Raw genomic sequence first — 15,372 nt, 5'->3', positions numbered from 1 at the left:
TAGCATATTTGACGAGGCTCTAGCTCGTTAATTTGGCGATAATTTCGTTGCAGTGGTCTTCAAATATTTAGAGGGGATCATTTTGTAAATTGTTAAGCACCATTGGCATCTTTTGCAACATCACGGACGGAGATATAAGCTTGCAACAAACCCTATGTAAACCGGGTTAGTATCGTAATCAAAATATCGCCCTCAATGGATGAGGCATTATTTACGATATCACTAAAATTGGCATCTCTCGTCCGCTAGTAGCCGCTGCTGCTTCCAAACTAAGTTGCTTGGTGATTCATTTATGATGCGTCAGTTTCTTTGACAGATCTGACATTGAAGTCGAAGCTTCCCGCCTCGACACGCTATTAATTTATAATCGGGCAATCAAGGCTGCTCAAACTCACACAAGATTCACTGTTGACGATGGAGATGCTGTATTACGGAATACAGTACGGAAAACGTTCAACAAAATACACTATCGACTCAGCCACGTTTCAGCGCGGCCGGAGGCAACAAAAACTAACGTCGCCAGCCAATGTGCGATGAATAACGGAACCACTGGGATGAGACGAGAGAATGCAACGCCGGCCAACGTCACCGTCCAAGACGAGCCACGTCGGCAGGCAGGCACCACAGGGCGGGGTCAGTCACGAGCTCTATGCGGTCTCCATGGCAGCACCGTCGTCCCCGGCACCTACGAATAGAGGGAGAGAGTGAGCCTCCCTAGCGGCACAGGTCGCTACTGCTGTGATAATAACGGCGTTTAGTAGCACACAGTACTGCATACGGAATAAGTCTTGGTGTCCTGCCATTTATTGGTTTAACGACTCACTTGAAAGCAAAACAAGAAATGCAAATTTTGTGTTTCGTCAGCGAGAAAAAAAACGAATGGTTTTGAAATCGCTGAGCTCGTGGACCGTCATACATAGCACAGCTCAGATCGCAAAGACAAATATTGTTCATTAAAAGAACTTGGTAGACGTCATAGTTGCAGTGCAATCGAGCAGCGGAAATCCGTACCGATTTCGCTGAACATGAACTGATCCTGGTAGTCCTTGAGGAACTGCGCCGACCGACTCTGGTCCAGGAACAGCGAGTAGACCCGCTTCACGTCCTCAATCTCGATCTGAAACATCGCCATAACATACGGTCCGATAAAACAATTATATATTAGATGACATGTCACTCAGCAAGTCAATATCAGTTACCTCATAGCTGTCAGGATATCATTGCATGACGCTATAAGACATTTGGGAGTTCTAAAAGAACCCCAAAAGCAAGAAACACAGGAGCCTGCCTGTATCTTCAGGAAAACCTCGCTATTGCGGGGCCCGATTCAAAGCCTAAATAGACGATACATCTGCAAGACCGAAACTCGCCCGTCTTGCTCCTCTCACAGCGAAAAAAAAAAAACGTTCTACGACACTGAGACTCCGCTATCCATTGCTTGCTGTCCCCCCGCTCCCTCTCCCTTCCCAGACGAACCTCCGCGGCTCTGTGACTGTCCCCCGTCCTCTGGCACCCTTCCCAGCCGTACCTCAGCGGCGCCGCGTTTTCGCGCCACCAGCGAGGCGAGTGTGATGAGTTGAATGGCGTATCGGAGCGACGTCTCCATGCCGATCCTGGTGAGCACGGTGAGAGCGTCATCCGCCATCTCACAGTCCTCCTCCTCACACCTGGGGGCCGGTGAGAAGTAACGGGTTAGCGCGACACGAGGTCAGGTCGTATCGGGTCAGTGTGACTCCACGCCTGGTGACCGGTGGGAAATAACGGGAAAGTACGAAGCTCAGGGTCGGAACTCATATCTGGTCAAGATCAGCTCACCTCACACCTGTCAACCGGATTTGTTCAGTACTATGGAATTGCGACAGAAGGGAAAGAGGCAGCGGGAGGACAATCTCCAAGAAGCCAACCATGTTCAAGTGGTGAGTTATTGGCCTTCCATTATCTCTTAGCAATACGGCAACACCGATGCTCGTACCTTACAAACGCACAGGCAGGCAACAAAGTCCTTCCAACACAAGGTACCTCAGCCCTCCAAATCTGCCTCGCTTTCCACAATCAACCCACTTCAACGGAACACCATCCGCCCCATCGCCGCGTTCCCTCTCCCTCCTCTCCCCACACAAGCCTGACCTGATTTTCAGGATCTGTTTGGTCTCGCTCTCCTGGTAGGGCCGGGTGGAGATGATGACTGTCCGGTCCAGCAGGTCGATGGGCACGCCGTGCGGTGAGCTGTAGTTGGTGCCGCGGATCCGCGTGATGCCCCGGTTCGTAGCCATCACCAGGATCGGAGCCATCTCGTTCTCCAGGGCGCGGTTCAGGAACGAGAAACACTCAATGTCCAGCATGTGTACCTGTGAAGGAGTGCGGTGGTAGAATGACGGTGAGGTCGGAGCGGGTACTGTGATAAAAATAGGCAGAACAACGCTAAGAATCACTACCGTAACAGATTTAGCGTTCTTCCGAGTCCGAATCGTTTTTTGGTGAGTCGAACTGCTTCGGCCGTTGTCACCTTGATCAGGCTTTTTAAAGTAAAAAGGAGCAGGCAATCGCCAAAAAATATCACCACGTGACCGTAACAAGACGGTCGTTCATTCAGAAATAGCAGAAAAAAAAACAGGCGAATGTCACCATTAAGACGTAAACTCTCAGTCAATGCTTCGTTCGTTACACCTACAAATGGCATTCCTCTCCCCTCAATATCTACCCAGCACATCATGGTGCCGTGTTTCCACTGGTTCCGGTACGCAGCTGAGCACGTCTAATGTCTCACCTCGTCCACAAACAGCACCCCAGGCACGATCTCGGCCTTGCCCTCCTCGCGCCACTCGGCCACCTTGGTGTTGATCTGGTCTCGCACCTCAGACTTGATCTCACCAGTGTCACCTGAGAGTGAGGGACAGGGATGGGGCGGTCAGCCCACAGCCAGGGTAATAGCTTGACTGTCTCGTGTGTGGTCCTCAGGAAAAAAGCGCGACACAGAGTAAAACATTTGAGAACCAAAGGAGTCGAGTCGTGTTAATAAAGAACAGTAGATGTATGTAATAATGGTACGATTGACTGGCTGTCGCACCAGTATTACGGCAAATATCCAACACAAACTAGCATGCCAGATTCAAACAGCCGTCAGCATGCTATGAACTCCCATTCTCTCCCCGAACCCACCGGAGAAGAGCGCCAGGAATCCCTGGGTGCGGCTGTTGATGACGTCAATCTCGTGCAGTGTGACCGTGTGCACCACCTCCTTGCGTTTCTGCAGCTCGCCCTCGGGACACTGGACGAAGCGCGTCTGGGGCGCTGTGGCGTCGTAGTCTCTGGCGCGTGTGAACGCCCGACCCAGCTTGGTGATCTTGCCGGTGGCCTTGTCGATTGTGATGACGTCACCGGCCTGGGCCTGGGGGCGGAGCGAGGTGTAAGGTGGTGTGGGGAGCTCAGCCGCGGGGCGGCACAGGGAATGAACTGCTGGGTTACGTGGACAGCTCGAAAGCAAACATACGAAACAGTAGGATGAAGTAGGGGTGGGATAATTTATATCGTAAAAAATCATCCGTCCCTCAGAATTGCTATAATGCATTGTGTATACCAACTAACATTTACAGCCAGTAACACCTAACAAACAGAACCATTTAACCCACGCCCAGGCATCGGTCCAGGCCTCTCCCTTCTGCATCCATTACGAGTGCTACCTGCCTACCTTCTCCTTGACGAGTGCGTCGATCATCTTTGTGCCGAGGTCGTAGATGGTCTCCATCTCAGTGGTCTTCAGGGTGAGTTTGCCGACCTTGGCGCCCGTGCCGGTGGCCGGCCGGTCCACCTGAATTTCCACCACCTCGCCCTCGATTATCTCAGTCTCCTCCCTGGCGGACGGGCAGTGGAACTCGTCAGGTCTCGGGCTCGAATCGCATGATCAGTCACAGCGCCCACAGCGGTTTGGTTGAATAACTCGCGAATGGGGTCGCGCATACTCAGCACAAGCCCGTACAAAAAGGTGCTATATATAACGAAGAAATTGCAATGAAGGTAACAAAAGCCGTTCAATTTTATAAAGTGTCTTGTCAACTATATCCCTCTTTAGTTCGCTCTGCAAAATGCAGGAAATAATTCCTGTTTCATTTACTAAAGCTCTTGATCATATAGACGAAAAAACGCATCCTAGCAAAACAACGAAGGGGGGGGGGGTGGTAGAGGGACGGAACCTTTATGATAACCAATAAAAACGGAATCGTTTAATTCATTGAGTTCTTTTTTTTCCTTCCGTCCTCCGTTCTTTTTCTTTATAAGAATGGCTTAACGCTTGTAAGCGACTAAACCATTATCAACTTACTTGATTCTGACACCGATGGACTTGCGGAAGGCCTGCATCAGCGCCTCCGTCTTGTTCATCTCGAGACTGTAGATCTCCGATCCGGACATTGATGTGAACGGCGTGTCGGCGCCCAGAGCCTGGGCCAGGCCCATGGCCAGCGCCGTCTTACCTGCCAGCGTGAAAGGGTGTGCTATGGTCAAATAGGGCCACAGTCCGCCCCAAGATGGCACAAGCATGAAGCATGAGACTGGACTGAGAAGTGAGCATGTTCCGGCCCGGTCGGTCCGGGTCATGTCAAAAGGAAGTACGGGACGTATCCTACGCACTCTTCGTAAAAAAGGCAAGCTCGTCTCGATGCCAAAATCCGTTGAATATTTTCGGAGTGGATCTTAACTCCCAAACCGCTCAGAGGTGCGCCAATCGGCAGGCAGCCCGATTCCTCCCGGATAATTTCTCTGTCCTCAAGCATTCCCCGTTGCATTCGTGAAATCGTTACGGTTGAGATGGAATGAGGCGAAGCCAAAGTTAGTGCATTTTTTTTCTGGAGGCGGCACATTTCGTCAGGAGCCGCACGGGTAATTTGATAAGAGACGAAGGCGGAGCAAGAAACGAAACAACGGTCGAAGAAAATTACACTGGAGCTGGGTTGGAGACTCAGTCATCTACCGTTTTACAGTACCTACCACCCACATCCCTGTAGGCAGCTCCCCTCGCCCTCCGACCGGTGCCGCCCGTCACTCACCGGTGCCCGGCTGACCGGCGATGAGGATGGCGCGGCCGGCGATCTTGCCCTCCTGGATCATCTGCAGCACGAGGCCGGCGGCGCGGCGCGCCACCTGCTGGCCCACCATGCCCTGCGAGCTGGGCCGCGCCTCCAGCGCATCGTCCAGGCCCAGGCCGCGGATGTGCGAGTGGGCGCCGACCCGCTCCAGGCGGGTCACCTCGCGCACCTCGGCCACCTTCTGCGCCGCCGCCTGACAAACGGCCACACAATGGAGTTAGGACATAGTTACACCATTTACTGCATCCACCAGATGAGGACATAAGCTGATCCATCCATTCTGTGATCTCAAAACAACCAGAAACTGAACAGAAATGTAAGGTGAGGTTCCTAGCCAAACTGTCATGTAGATACTTACAGCAGCCATTATAGAAGGCTCAGAGCTATTTTCCTCGCAAGTAGGGAATCAAAGAGGCTGTATCCAAAGAAATTGTATTAAATTTAAGATGTTTCCTGAAACAAAGGTGGGTAATCATGTTAACAGTCAGAACCATCAACCAAATAAGGGTAGCATTTATTATTGATGACCCATGCAAATTGCAAGACACCCTAAACAGGCAAAAGGTAATAATATATAGGCAATGAACAGGCAATAATTTCAAAGCAAGACAAGGCAAAAAGCACTGTATGCCAGTTCAATGTGAATGAGGTGTAGTGTAGCAGGTTGAAGCAATGAGGTATAGCCACCCAGGCTGTAGAACTTGTATAGCCATAACCAAACCGAGATTCTCAGGTAGGGACTAGGGGCTTAGCGTTGTCTTATTTCTAGTACCTACAAGTTACAACTACTTGTACAACTACTTGAAACTAACTGCCAGACAGTTTTTCCAACCACCAATCAAGTTGATATACCAAAAAATTGACAAGACAGTTGACACTTTCATTAATGGATATTATTTTTAAGTGGAAAGCTATTCATTGAACTGTCGGGACCATAGTGAGCATCACTAATTAATATGACTCATTTACATGTCTTCACACTTTGTACTTGATGCTCATACTATAAATATTTTTCATTACCTAGTTCTAGTCCACACAGTCTGCAAAACTTCACAGTAAATCCACACCATGGGGCACACCGCACCAACTGAATGCCTCAGCAGACAGCACTGATATGATCTTAAGATTGCCATCCTTTCCAGTCTGGCCTTCCAGGTCAAGGTAACTAGCAGTGCTAGCTGCTTCCTGTGCTGAAATTGAGATATCAAGTGGAATAGCCTAAACACTGATGTGTCAGTCAAAAATTTTGGCTTTTCCTGTGAAATTCTAGAATCGGCACCAAGGATGTTCTCGCTGTGACCCCTCAATCCTCGTATAATTAATAATTTTAATCAATGAAGGGTGACAATAAAATAAAGTTATGGTTCAGTGAGTAAACCTGTTTCGATACAGAGTTTGAAAGGTAATACAAATCCTACAAATATTCTATTCTAAGGCTACACATGTTTTATTCTGGTAAGGCTAAGAGCTAAATTCACCACGTCCACGCCCACACTCGCCACCCTAAGACGAACACACACAAACAAGATCATATGATATATAGGATATTTATAGGACATTGTCCAAATATACAAGCCGACAAAAATAATAATGAAAAATCCAGGCATATGCCCATTTTTACCCAACGCACACACCCCAATCGGCCCAAGCGCACACACGCAAGCACACAAGGTATATAAAAACACTAGGTAACACCGAGAAATTCCTTCAGCATGCGGGCAACGGGTTCAGGTCTTGACAACTGTTGCTAGCACAACTTGCAAGATACTTTCTCCCTAACTACATTATAGATTTTCATAAAAGTTTGTCTACAATCATCCTATGGGATTTCATAAATACATATTTTTTACTATCTTTATCTAAATTCGTCTTCGCCAGGAATTTTGTAATTATATAAAGAATCGTCATGCCTTCAGTAATTCTAAAATATATCGATACCTAGGCGTTGAAACTTATAAAATGTAGTATTTTTCGAAAGAAAATGAATTTTTAAATCCATTAAGTATAAATTTATTGGGAAATAACAACAGGGAGAGAAGGCACAGGTCTTGAAATGTCAACTTTGGGCTGAAGTTGGACGGGGGTAACTTTGATGAGGCGCCTTTTACGAAAACGTGGACATTGGTAGGGTCAACTAAAAATTGAATTATAATGTATGTTTCGTCTGCTTTCCAACTGTGTTACCCTCATTGCTCTACAATTAATGCAAATGTGTGAATTTCAGTACTTTATGTGTCAGTGTCACCATGCAAAGTGTCACTGTTGTAAAGAGGTAGCTGAAAAATGAGACATTGGTAGCCCCAAACACTGATTGGTCTATAATATATGGTAGATAAGTTCTCTATTGCAATGCTGGGTGAATCTTATCAATTAGTGCAAAATGTCTTATTTTCCCCATCAATTCTGTTTCGAAATATAAACCGTACAAGCGGCAGTGCGCCATTTCCGTAACATCCCCTCCATTTTTGCCTCGTGACTTGTGATGACCAATGCATTACAAAGTTGTACTTAAAAGTGATTTAATTCGAGAAGGACAATGCAGGTACCTAGCATAATTCAATATGTTTCCTATATATGTTATCCTTTCCTACAAATGCCATCATTTTGCATTGTAACTATTGGAAGCATGCGATACTTAGCTGGGTTTAAAGTGTTCTACTTCGTGACGAAGCATAAGTTGCTGAAATTCACATGTTTGCATTAATTGTGGAGCAATGAGAGTTGTAAGGTTCGAAAGAGGATGAAATATGGATTATATTTCATGTCGTTGTTGACCCTACCAACGTCTGTTTTTCAAATGAGGGAAGGTTGCGGAACTACCTACGGCTGTTTTCAAAAATAGGTCTCAATTGGTGGTTGCTCAATGCTCTTGATACAGCCTTCGAGTTCTCTGAATTAATTGTTGATGCCAGATCTTCATCTGGTTGTCTGATACTTTATATAGATGTTACTTTGCTAATTTCACATTGCTAAAACACAGTTGAGCTCAGTTTGCACACATTTGTACTTCAGCGTCTCTATTTTGGAACATCGGCATTTCCATTTTTGGAAACTAAGTCTCCATAAATGGATACGATTCAGGAGCATTTTAAAGTGGTGAATTTGAATGCATACAACAGCTTTCCATGCAAGAAGACAAGTGCTTTTCGTGTATCCGTGCTTGTTAAAAGCGAAACAGCGGTTATACATCAAATCCAGCCACCCTTGGCAAAAAAAAAATTGTGTGGAGATGTTAGCGTGCCTATGGAACGAGCGTTTCCATTTTTGTAACAGAAGAGTGGTCAAAATTGGAAATGATGCCAATAATAGAAATGTCTCCATAAATGAATCGGAGATACCACAGTGCGCCAGACTGATTTGCATCATAGACTGGCCAGACTGCTAGATTGCATTTTCAGTATCAGTAAAGCTGGTGTCGCCATCAGCGTATCTAACCTAAACAAACCTGGTGCTACTTCACAATGCCTACACCTACAACCTACCAATTTAAAAACATAAAACCTGTGAACCTACAACCAACCAACCTGCAACCTACCAATCTAAAACAAAAAACTAAAACCTACAACCTACCATTCAGCTTCTGCAGTTGGTGATGCCAGCCTTACCAGTGCCACAAATTCAAAACATGATCATCTTGACAACATCATGGGAGTGTGGAGGGACTTGGGTGTTTGAAATTGTGCTGTACAATGTACATGTATTTTAAGTGATGTAGAGTGTGAATTTCATTGTTCGTTTCTTTGACGCCATGAGTCATAACTGCTGTTCCCTATCCCTGTCTGCTTGTACAATGGTGTCCCCTACCATGGTGTCCCACACAGATTGCTGATGGGATTCGTTCCCTGTGCTTTTCAGCTTGTCTTCCACGTTGGTGGCAGGGCTTGCCCGGCTGACCGATGCATTGGCAATGGTTGGTACAGCTCACCTGGGCCGGCGGTGGCAGCATTCGCCGTATCCGATCATCTCCTAGTCTTGGAGCGCCGTGCATGGGAGGTGCACCGGCCGGCAGCTTGGACCCGGTGCAGTTAGCCTAGCTCGGCCAGTCGGCCCAGCTTGTTCTCTCCCGGGCCGCGGTCCGACGTCGAGCGAGCTTAGGCGGGCCGGTCACATGCTGCAGCTACAGAGCCGAGATGGTGGACCTCGTCGCAGCGCTGCGCGGGCTGCTGGACCACTCAGAGGATGAGTAGGGGGACCCACTAGTCATCTGCCAAACTACGGAGTACGGACAGCCAGCCGGCCCTTTGCTCGAGACCGGCGACACAGCAGTGAATACTCGAAGTTGCAGTGTGGCAGTCCCTGCTTGCGCGGGGAGAAAGATGACCGGATTCACAACGCCGGTTCCGGTGCGGGCTGTAGGGTAATAAGCGTGCCGACAGTCGACACACTAGCCAAGGAGGCGGCACAGTTACCGCAGGGGCCGACCATGCTGGACGTATGTTCGCACGGTACACCGAACAGCCGTAAGAACAGCGCGGCCGATGGCGAAATGGCCCGAGGGCTGGTACGCGGACGCGGCCACGGCGGGCGATACGTGCAGTGTAGCAGCTTCACGTTCTGACACGCCGCGCTGCACTGATGTTACTACCAGCAAGACTGTCCAGTGATCTTCTAAAGAAGTTGAACCGCAAACACCGTTGGCCGCTTTTGACGCTATCTATACTACAGAGACCCATTCCGGCTCCGAAATGTTCATGAGGTAAGAAAGTGAAGGAATTCCGGCTCCGAAATGTCCGAAAGATATTGTAAAATATACAGGTCAATGTTAGCTGCTGCGCATGCCAGTTGATATTGTAAGCATTTTGACAGGAACTTCGATTATGGGGCCGTTCGAAACATTTTTTCAAAATAAAGTTAACTCCAATGTTTCACCATGTGTAGATAAACAGCCAGAGTCCTCGCTAAGCAGAGCTTGTTGGGTCGGCCACGATCCTTGCCGTCCGGTCACGGTATGCCGGGTAACTGGATAGTTAAGATATCGACAGTTCCGAGCAAGAACATCCAAAGTGTCAAATTTTTCGAAATTGAGATGTTCATACCATTCGACTCAGCTCGTCGAGCTGAGTCGAATGGTATAAAAATCTCAACTTCGAAAAATTTGACACTAAGGATGTTCTTGCTCGGAACTGTCGATATGCCAAAGTTGTGCTTGAATGTGCAAAATTGAAATAAAGTTAAATGTACCCAGTAAAGCCAGACACGGCCTGTCCACTCCACTGACTTCAACTTAGTGCGGCTACTCCTACCAACTGACCATCCCCGTCAATAATTGCATATATTGAGCGCCGAGGCGACTCGAAACCGGACTCACTACCGAGATGTGTGTGCCTGGCTTAAAAGTCTCCCAGCTAGTCAGATATCAGTCCTATTTTTGCAATGTACTACCCAAGTGTCTCCGCTCAATTCACTCGGATTACCTCCCCCTCCCCCCCCCCACACACACACATACGTGACCGTCTCCCCGTGGTTCTTTCACCTCAGACCGTCTGACCGTCCGTTCTGTACCCTTCTAGACTCGTGGACGACAGTCCGGTGGTGTCCTGTGGACGAAGATAGCAAAGCATCTACGTGGATGGCGCGCTGGGCGGCTCGTCCGTCGCGTCACAAGACTGTGGCCTCTCTGCGCGTCACAAGACTTTTGTGTGTGGCCTCTCTGCGTGCCGCAAGACCAGGTGGACTCGCCGCTGCGTTGGCTATGGCGGGGGCCGGCGGCGGTGTGCAACACGACTGCTGTGTGGCCTCTCAGTCTGCGTGCCGCGCCGCTGCGCTGGCTGTGGCGGGAGCCGGCGGCGGCGGTGCTCTGCAAAATACCAACTGGAGCGGTCGAGCGAATGACTCAAGGCTTCCGGACGTCATCGGGGATCCTGGACATGGCTTTGCAAATCATGCAGATCAGATCTGCGCTTCCTATCGAGTCTTGCCCCTGCGGAGGCGATGCGGCGCCAAGCCGCCGAGGCGTCCTGACCGGCGGGCTTGTCACCCAAAGTTTAACGGAGGCATGGTGGCGCTAAGGACGGTCGGCGCGGCACGGTCTGTCACGGGATTGACAGTGTTGCATGGAGTGAACACTTCGGTGGAAATAGGGTGCTGGTCGGGGTGATAACCTAACTTTGAATGAGATAGTTGCGAGGATGATCAGATGATAGATAAGAGGCTGCGGGAAGCAGGGAGGAATTACACCGGTGCTAGGTTAAGTTCGTTATGATCAAAGTATAACTGTGATAATTGTACGATTCATTTGCTGTGCAGTTGGTCATTGTGACGTTCATCCCCCTCTCCCGTAGCCGTATGTATGAGAACGATAGTTCCGGTGAGTTTTAACTAACATTCGTTATCTATCATGATGGGTGTATTTGTTTGGCGGACTTGTCTGTACTTTAAACACGACCTGTGTGCTTCCCCTACCGCGATATTACTGATATACCTATTCGAATGCCATGAATTTCACGCATCAGACCTAACTGTGGTGACTTTATTGTGAACATAAGTGACTACGATTGGCGGGCAACACATCCCCACTATATAGTTTTGGTGACCAATGATCATTCATATTCGTGATCGTGGTAACCTCGGTAATTTGCCGTTTGTGAGACTGTTCGGGGCGCGGTGAGAGCTGTATCTGCAGAGCTGAGTTCGGACCGAGCATGTTGGTTCTGCGCCGTTGGTTGCTACTCTGTGCTCGTGGTAAATTCACATCATTTATACAATTGAATGACAACTCAAGTTTCGCCTCAGTTTTGCGTGTGAGTGCTGAAGCTTAGTTCCGTTTTAAATTCGTTAACGTGCGTTTTGTGCGCATATTTTAACCCGGACTTCTTGAAGTACTGAGATGAATATACGAATTGCTGGGAGGGATGCAGGTTTAGTTTGCTCATCAAACTTCCGAACGGATGGTCTAGACGGATTTTTTGGTACATTTTCCATGCGTCGGTCCACAAGTCACGTCGATGTTAGGTTAAGTCAGACAAATCACTGTGTTGGCTTTTGGAGACCAGCTAGCGTCATTCAACATTGGGGCGTCCGAGTTTGTCAATGTCTGGAAACAGATGGGCGCAAAATGACCACCGGAGTCGACGCGCCCGTAAACCGATTTCGCTGCGTATGGTGGCAGGGTGCTAGCAGCGGCCGTAAAACACCACCCACGACGACGTGCAGTACGCCGGGATGTCATATAATTAAAACTTTAAGAAGGCACGTTCTCTCGGCCTTCATTTGCACTGAAGATAATAGCTGGAGAACCAGCACCACTTCAGTGTTATTTTATTTACAGAAGCAGTTTTGCATCAAGCTGGGCTGACGATGCCGCCGCAAGTGTTGTGTCCATGCCCGCTGCGGGATATTCGGCACCAGGTATATATGGTTGCGGGTGTGAAATAAAAAGCAATGCCAAAATAAGATCAACCAGGAAAGCGACTCGCTGATAAATTCAATTCTATCTATTTTCTCACAAATACGCTACGAGGTTGATTACTACGAGGTTGATACGCTATTTCTATTTAGTCGCCAAGACTCAAATTATAATTCGAGCCTTTTGATAATTACTTGATTGTTCATTGAATGTCACATTCGAATAATACTAGTTTGACACATTATAATAATATACAGTGTCAATTTATAATAACAACGAATTCAATTTATAATAGCATTAATTAGTTTTTAATGTGAACGATATGTACCGTACGCACCTGTTCAAAAGCAGCAAACGCATCAATCAGCTGACGCCACATTCCCGGTGACGCTGCTCACGGTGCACGCCTGCAAGCACACACGTGCGCGCGTGTATCGATAAAGCAGCTTTCGCAAAGGGAAATTTTCGGGAAATACTTACACTTACACTTACACTTACACTTACGATGTACGAGATTTAGAAGGCCACTTGGCCTTTAGGACTCTTACTTTATCGAGCTCCTTGACTGTGTCACTTCCTCATTGTCATATCACACTACGCCACATCATTGATGTGAATGGTGTATTGGAGGTGGGACCAGTGGGCGTCGAGCTTGGCTTTGAAGGCATTCAAGGAGCGAGATGAAACAACCGATGCTGGTAGGGCGTTCCAGTCGTTTACGACCCTGACTCCAAGAGCGAGTCTTCTCGTTCTTGTTTCAGCCCTCGGTTTCCTCAGTTTCCAGGCGTGGCCTCTGGTGGGACCAGCGGCAGCTGGCGTGACGAACAGCTCCGGATCCAGGTCGACTCCACCGTGCAGCAGCTGGTATATCGCGATCATATCTCCTCGTCGCCTCCTGTAGTAGAGTGACGGCAGACCTAGACGTCGGAGCCTCTCAGTGTACGGCAGGTTCTTGATCGCTGGTATCAACTTGGTAGCTCTCCGTTGAACCCTCTCCACTCGTTGTTGGTCCGCTCGACTGAATGGGCCCCAGACAGTGTTGCAGTACTCCAGGTGAGGTCTGACCAGTGTTTTGTAAAGAGCTGGGAGCGTTTCTGCGTCGATGGATTCGAAAGATCTGCGAATCACGGACAGGACACGTGTGGCCTTCGACACCGCAGCTGCAGCGTGCTCCCGAAACTTCAACTCACTGTCGACCAGGACACCAAGATCCTTCTCAACGGTGGTTTTATCCAACTGTGCATCACCCATGGAGTACCTCTGACCTTCGCTGGCCCTTCCAACGTGCAGAACTCTACACTTTTCTGCGTTGAAGTGGAGCTGCCACATGTCTGACCAGTCGATGGCTGCGTTCAAGTCGGCCTGCAACCTTTCAGCGTCTGACGAGCTACTCAGTGAACGGTAGATTTTGGTGTCATCTGCAAACATCTGTATGTTGCACTGCACAGCATCAGGAAGGTCATTCACATAGATTACAAACAGCAGTGGCCCAAGCACGGATCCTTGTGGTACTCCACTCTTGACAGGTGCCCAGCTGGACTTCGCACCGTTCAGGATGACCCTCTGCCTTCTGCCCACCAGAAAGCTCTCCACCCAGCGCAGCAGCCTCTCCCCTATTCCGTAGGCCCTCAGCTTGCACAGTAGTCGCTGGTGAGGTACCGTGTCGAAGGCCTTTGAGAAGTCCAAGTAGATTGCGTCCACTGACTTTCCTCGTTCAATCGCCTTGGTCCAGTCATCGATTGTTACCAACAGTTGGGTTGCGCAAGAGCGTTTGGGGCGGAAACCGTGCTGTGCATTGTTAAGCTGCTGAGTCGCAACCATGTGTTCCATGATGTGGTCGCGGATAATCGACTCGAGGACCTTGCACGGAATTGCCGTCAAACTCACTGGTCTGTAGTTTGCAGGAGATTGTTTGTTGCCCTTCTTGAATATCGGGACGATCTCACCTGCCTTCCAGTCCAGGGGTAGGTCTGCTGTCTGCAGAGACTCGTTGAAGAGAAGAGATAGTGGTCGGGCGATGTTGTGGGCAGTCTCAACAAGAACTCTTGGGTGGATCCCATCAGGGCCAGGAGACTTAGAAGATTTCAGCATCCTCAGCTTGGCTTCTACTAGTCCTGGTGTCACTTCTGGAATGTCAAGGTCTGACCCAGAATAGCCATTTTGCATTCTTGGGACATCATCTCGTTCTTCAGTGAAGACGCTGCTGAAAAACGCATTTAGCACTCTTGCTTTGTCCTCATTGTTTGAAGCCAGTGAACCATCTGCTTGCTTGAGGTCCTCTACTCCGGTCCGGGTTTTCATTCTGGAGTGGACATAACGCCAGAAGGGCTTTGGATTCCCCTTGACTTCTCTAACAAGCCTCTTCTCAAAGTTGCTACGGAGATTTCTGGTCAGTCGACGGAGGTCGTTGCGGCATCGGACAAAGCGGGCATGGTCAATGGGGTCTTTCGATTGCACATATTTGAACCAGAGTGTTCTCTTCCTCTTTTTCAGCTTCAGGGCCTCACGGTTGATGTAGATGTTCTTCTTTGCTGCTTTGGGCAGGGCAGGTGGCACACACTTGTCAGTTGCTTCCTCTATGATCTTCTTCCAGTGATTGTACCTTGCTTGCACTGTCTTGGGCATGTGATCTTCCCAGTCTGCTGAACTCATAAGCAGATTCATTCGGTCAAAGTTTGCCTTGTGGAAATTCAGGGTATTACCTGATGGCTCTGACCGCTGGGTGTAACACTCCAAGTCAAATGATATTATCACATGATCACTCTTACCAAGCCCTGGGTGGAAGTCAATGTTCTGCACCATACCTTCCTCGTTTGAAAAAATAAGGTCTAGTGTGTGAGGTTCCTCTCCTACCCTGAAACGGGTAGGTTGTGTAATGTGCTGGTGGAGAAGGCAATCCTGGGCGGCATTGACAAACGTGTGTGAGTAATGGGTGGCAGGCGCTGA

The 15,372-nt window shown here is 48.7% G+C and overlaps 1 protein-coding gene and 1 long non-coding RNA gene across 12 annotated transcripts in view; one reads left to right on the top strand and one right to left on the bottom strand.

Moving 5' to 3' along the window:
- Positions 1 to 401: 401 nt before the first annotated feature.
- LOC122367957 (ruvB-like 2) overlaps positions 402 to 15,372 on the bottom strand; it is a 51,396-nt gene continuing 36,425 nt past the window's right edge. For 3 of the 11 annotated variants that reach the window (XM_043341518.1, XM_043341520.1, XM_043341515.1), the window contains 10 exons: positions 5,440 to 5,534; positions 5,043 to 5,274; positions 4,319 to 4,469; positions 3,689 to 3,851; positions 3,160 to 3,388; positions 2,768 to 2,880; positions 2,128 to 2,348; positions 1,529 to 1,667; positions 1,012 to 1,117; positions 402 to 685 (listed from right to left, as the gene is read on the bottom strand). In XM_043341518.1, coding sequence (XP_043197453.1) covers positions 648 to 685; positions 1,012 to 1,117; positions 1,529 to 1,667; positions 2,128 to 2,348; positions 2,768 to 2,880; positions 3,160 to 3,388; positions 3,689 to 3,851; positions 4,319 to 4,469; positions 5,043 to 5,274; positions 5,440 to 5,448 — 1,401 coding nt within the window. In that variant the 5' untranslated portion in view covers positions 5,449 to 5,534 and the 3' untranslated portion in view covers positions 402 to 647. Of the gene's footprint in view, positions 686 to 1,011; positions 1,118 to 1,528; positions 1,668 to 2,127; positions 2,349 to 2,767; positions 2,881 to 3,159; positions 3,389 to 3,688; positions 3,852 to 4,318; positions 4,470 to 5,042; positions 5,275 to 5,439; positions 5,535 to 6,101; positions 6,603 to 6,661; positions 6,772 to 15,372 lie in introns of those variants that run through there. The other 8 variants (XM_043341516.1, XM_043341526.1, XM_043341519.1 and 5 more) reach the window with 8 other exon arrangements.
- LOC122367959 lies at positions 7,454 to 11,937 on the top strand. Its single transcript, XR_006254154.1, has 3 exons — positions 7,454 to 7,623; positions 8,937 to 9,777; positions 10,592 to 11,937. It is a non-coding gene; the product is annotated as an uncharacterized LOC122367959 (long non-coding RNA).

Source organism: Amphibalanus amphitrite, unplaced genomic scaffold (assembly GCF_019059575.1).
Source record: "Amphibalanus amphitrite isolate SeventyFive unplaced genomic scaffold, NRLGWU_Aamphi_draft 000911F_arrow, whole genome shotgun sequence".
In the NCBI taxonomy this organism is placed as follows: Eukaryota; Metazoa; Arthropoda; class Thecostraca; order Balanomorpha; family Balanidae; genus Amphibalanus; species Amphibalanus amphitrite.
Note: the sequence above shows the minus strand (reverse complement) of the source record. Positions and strands in the feature narration are given on the sequence as shown.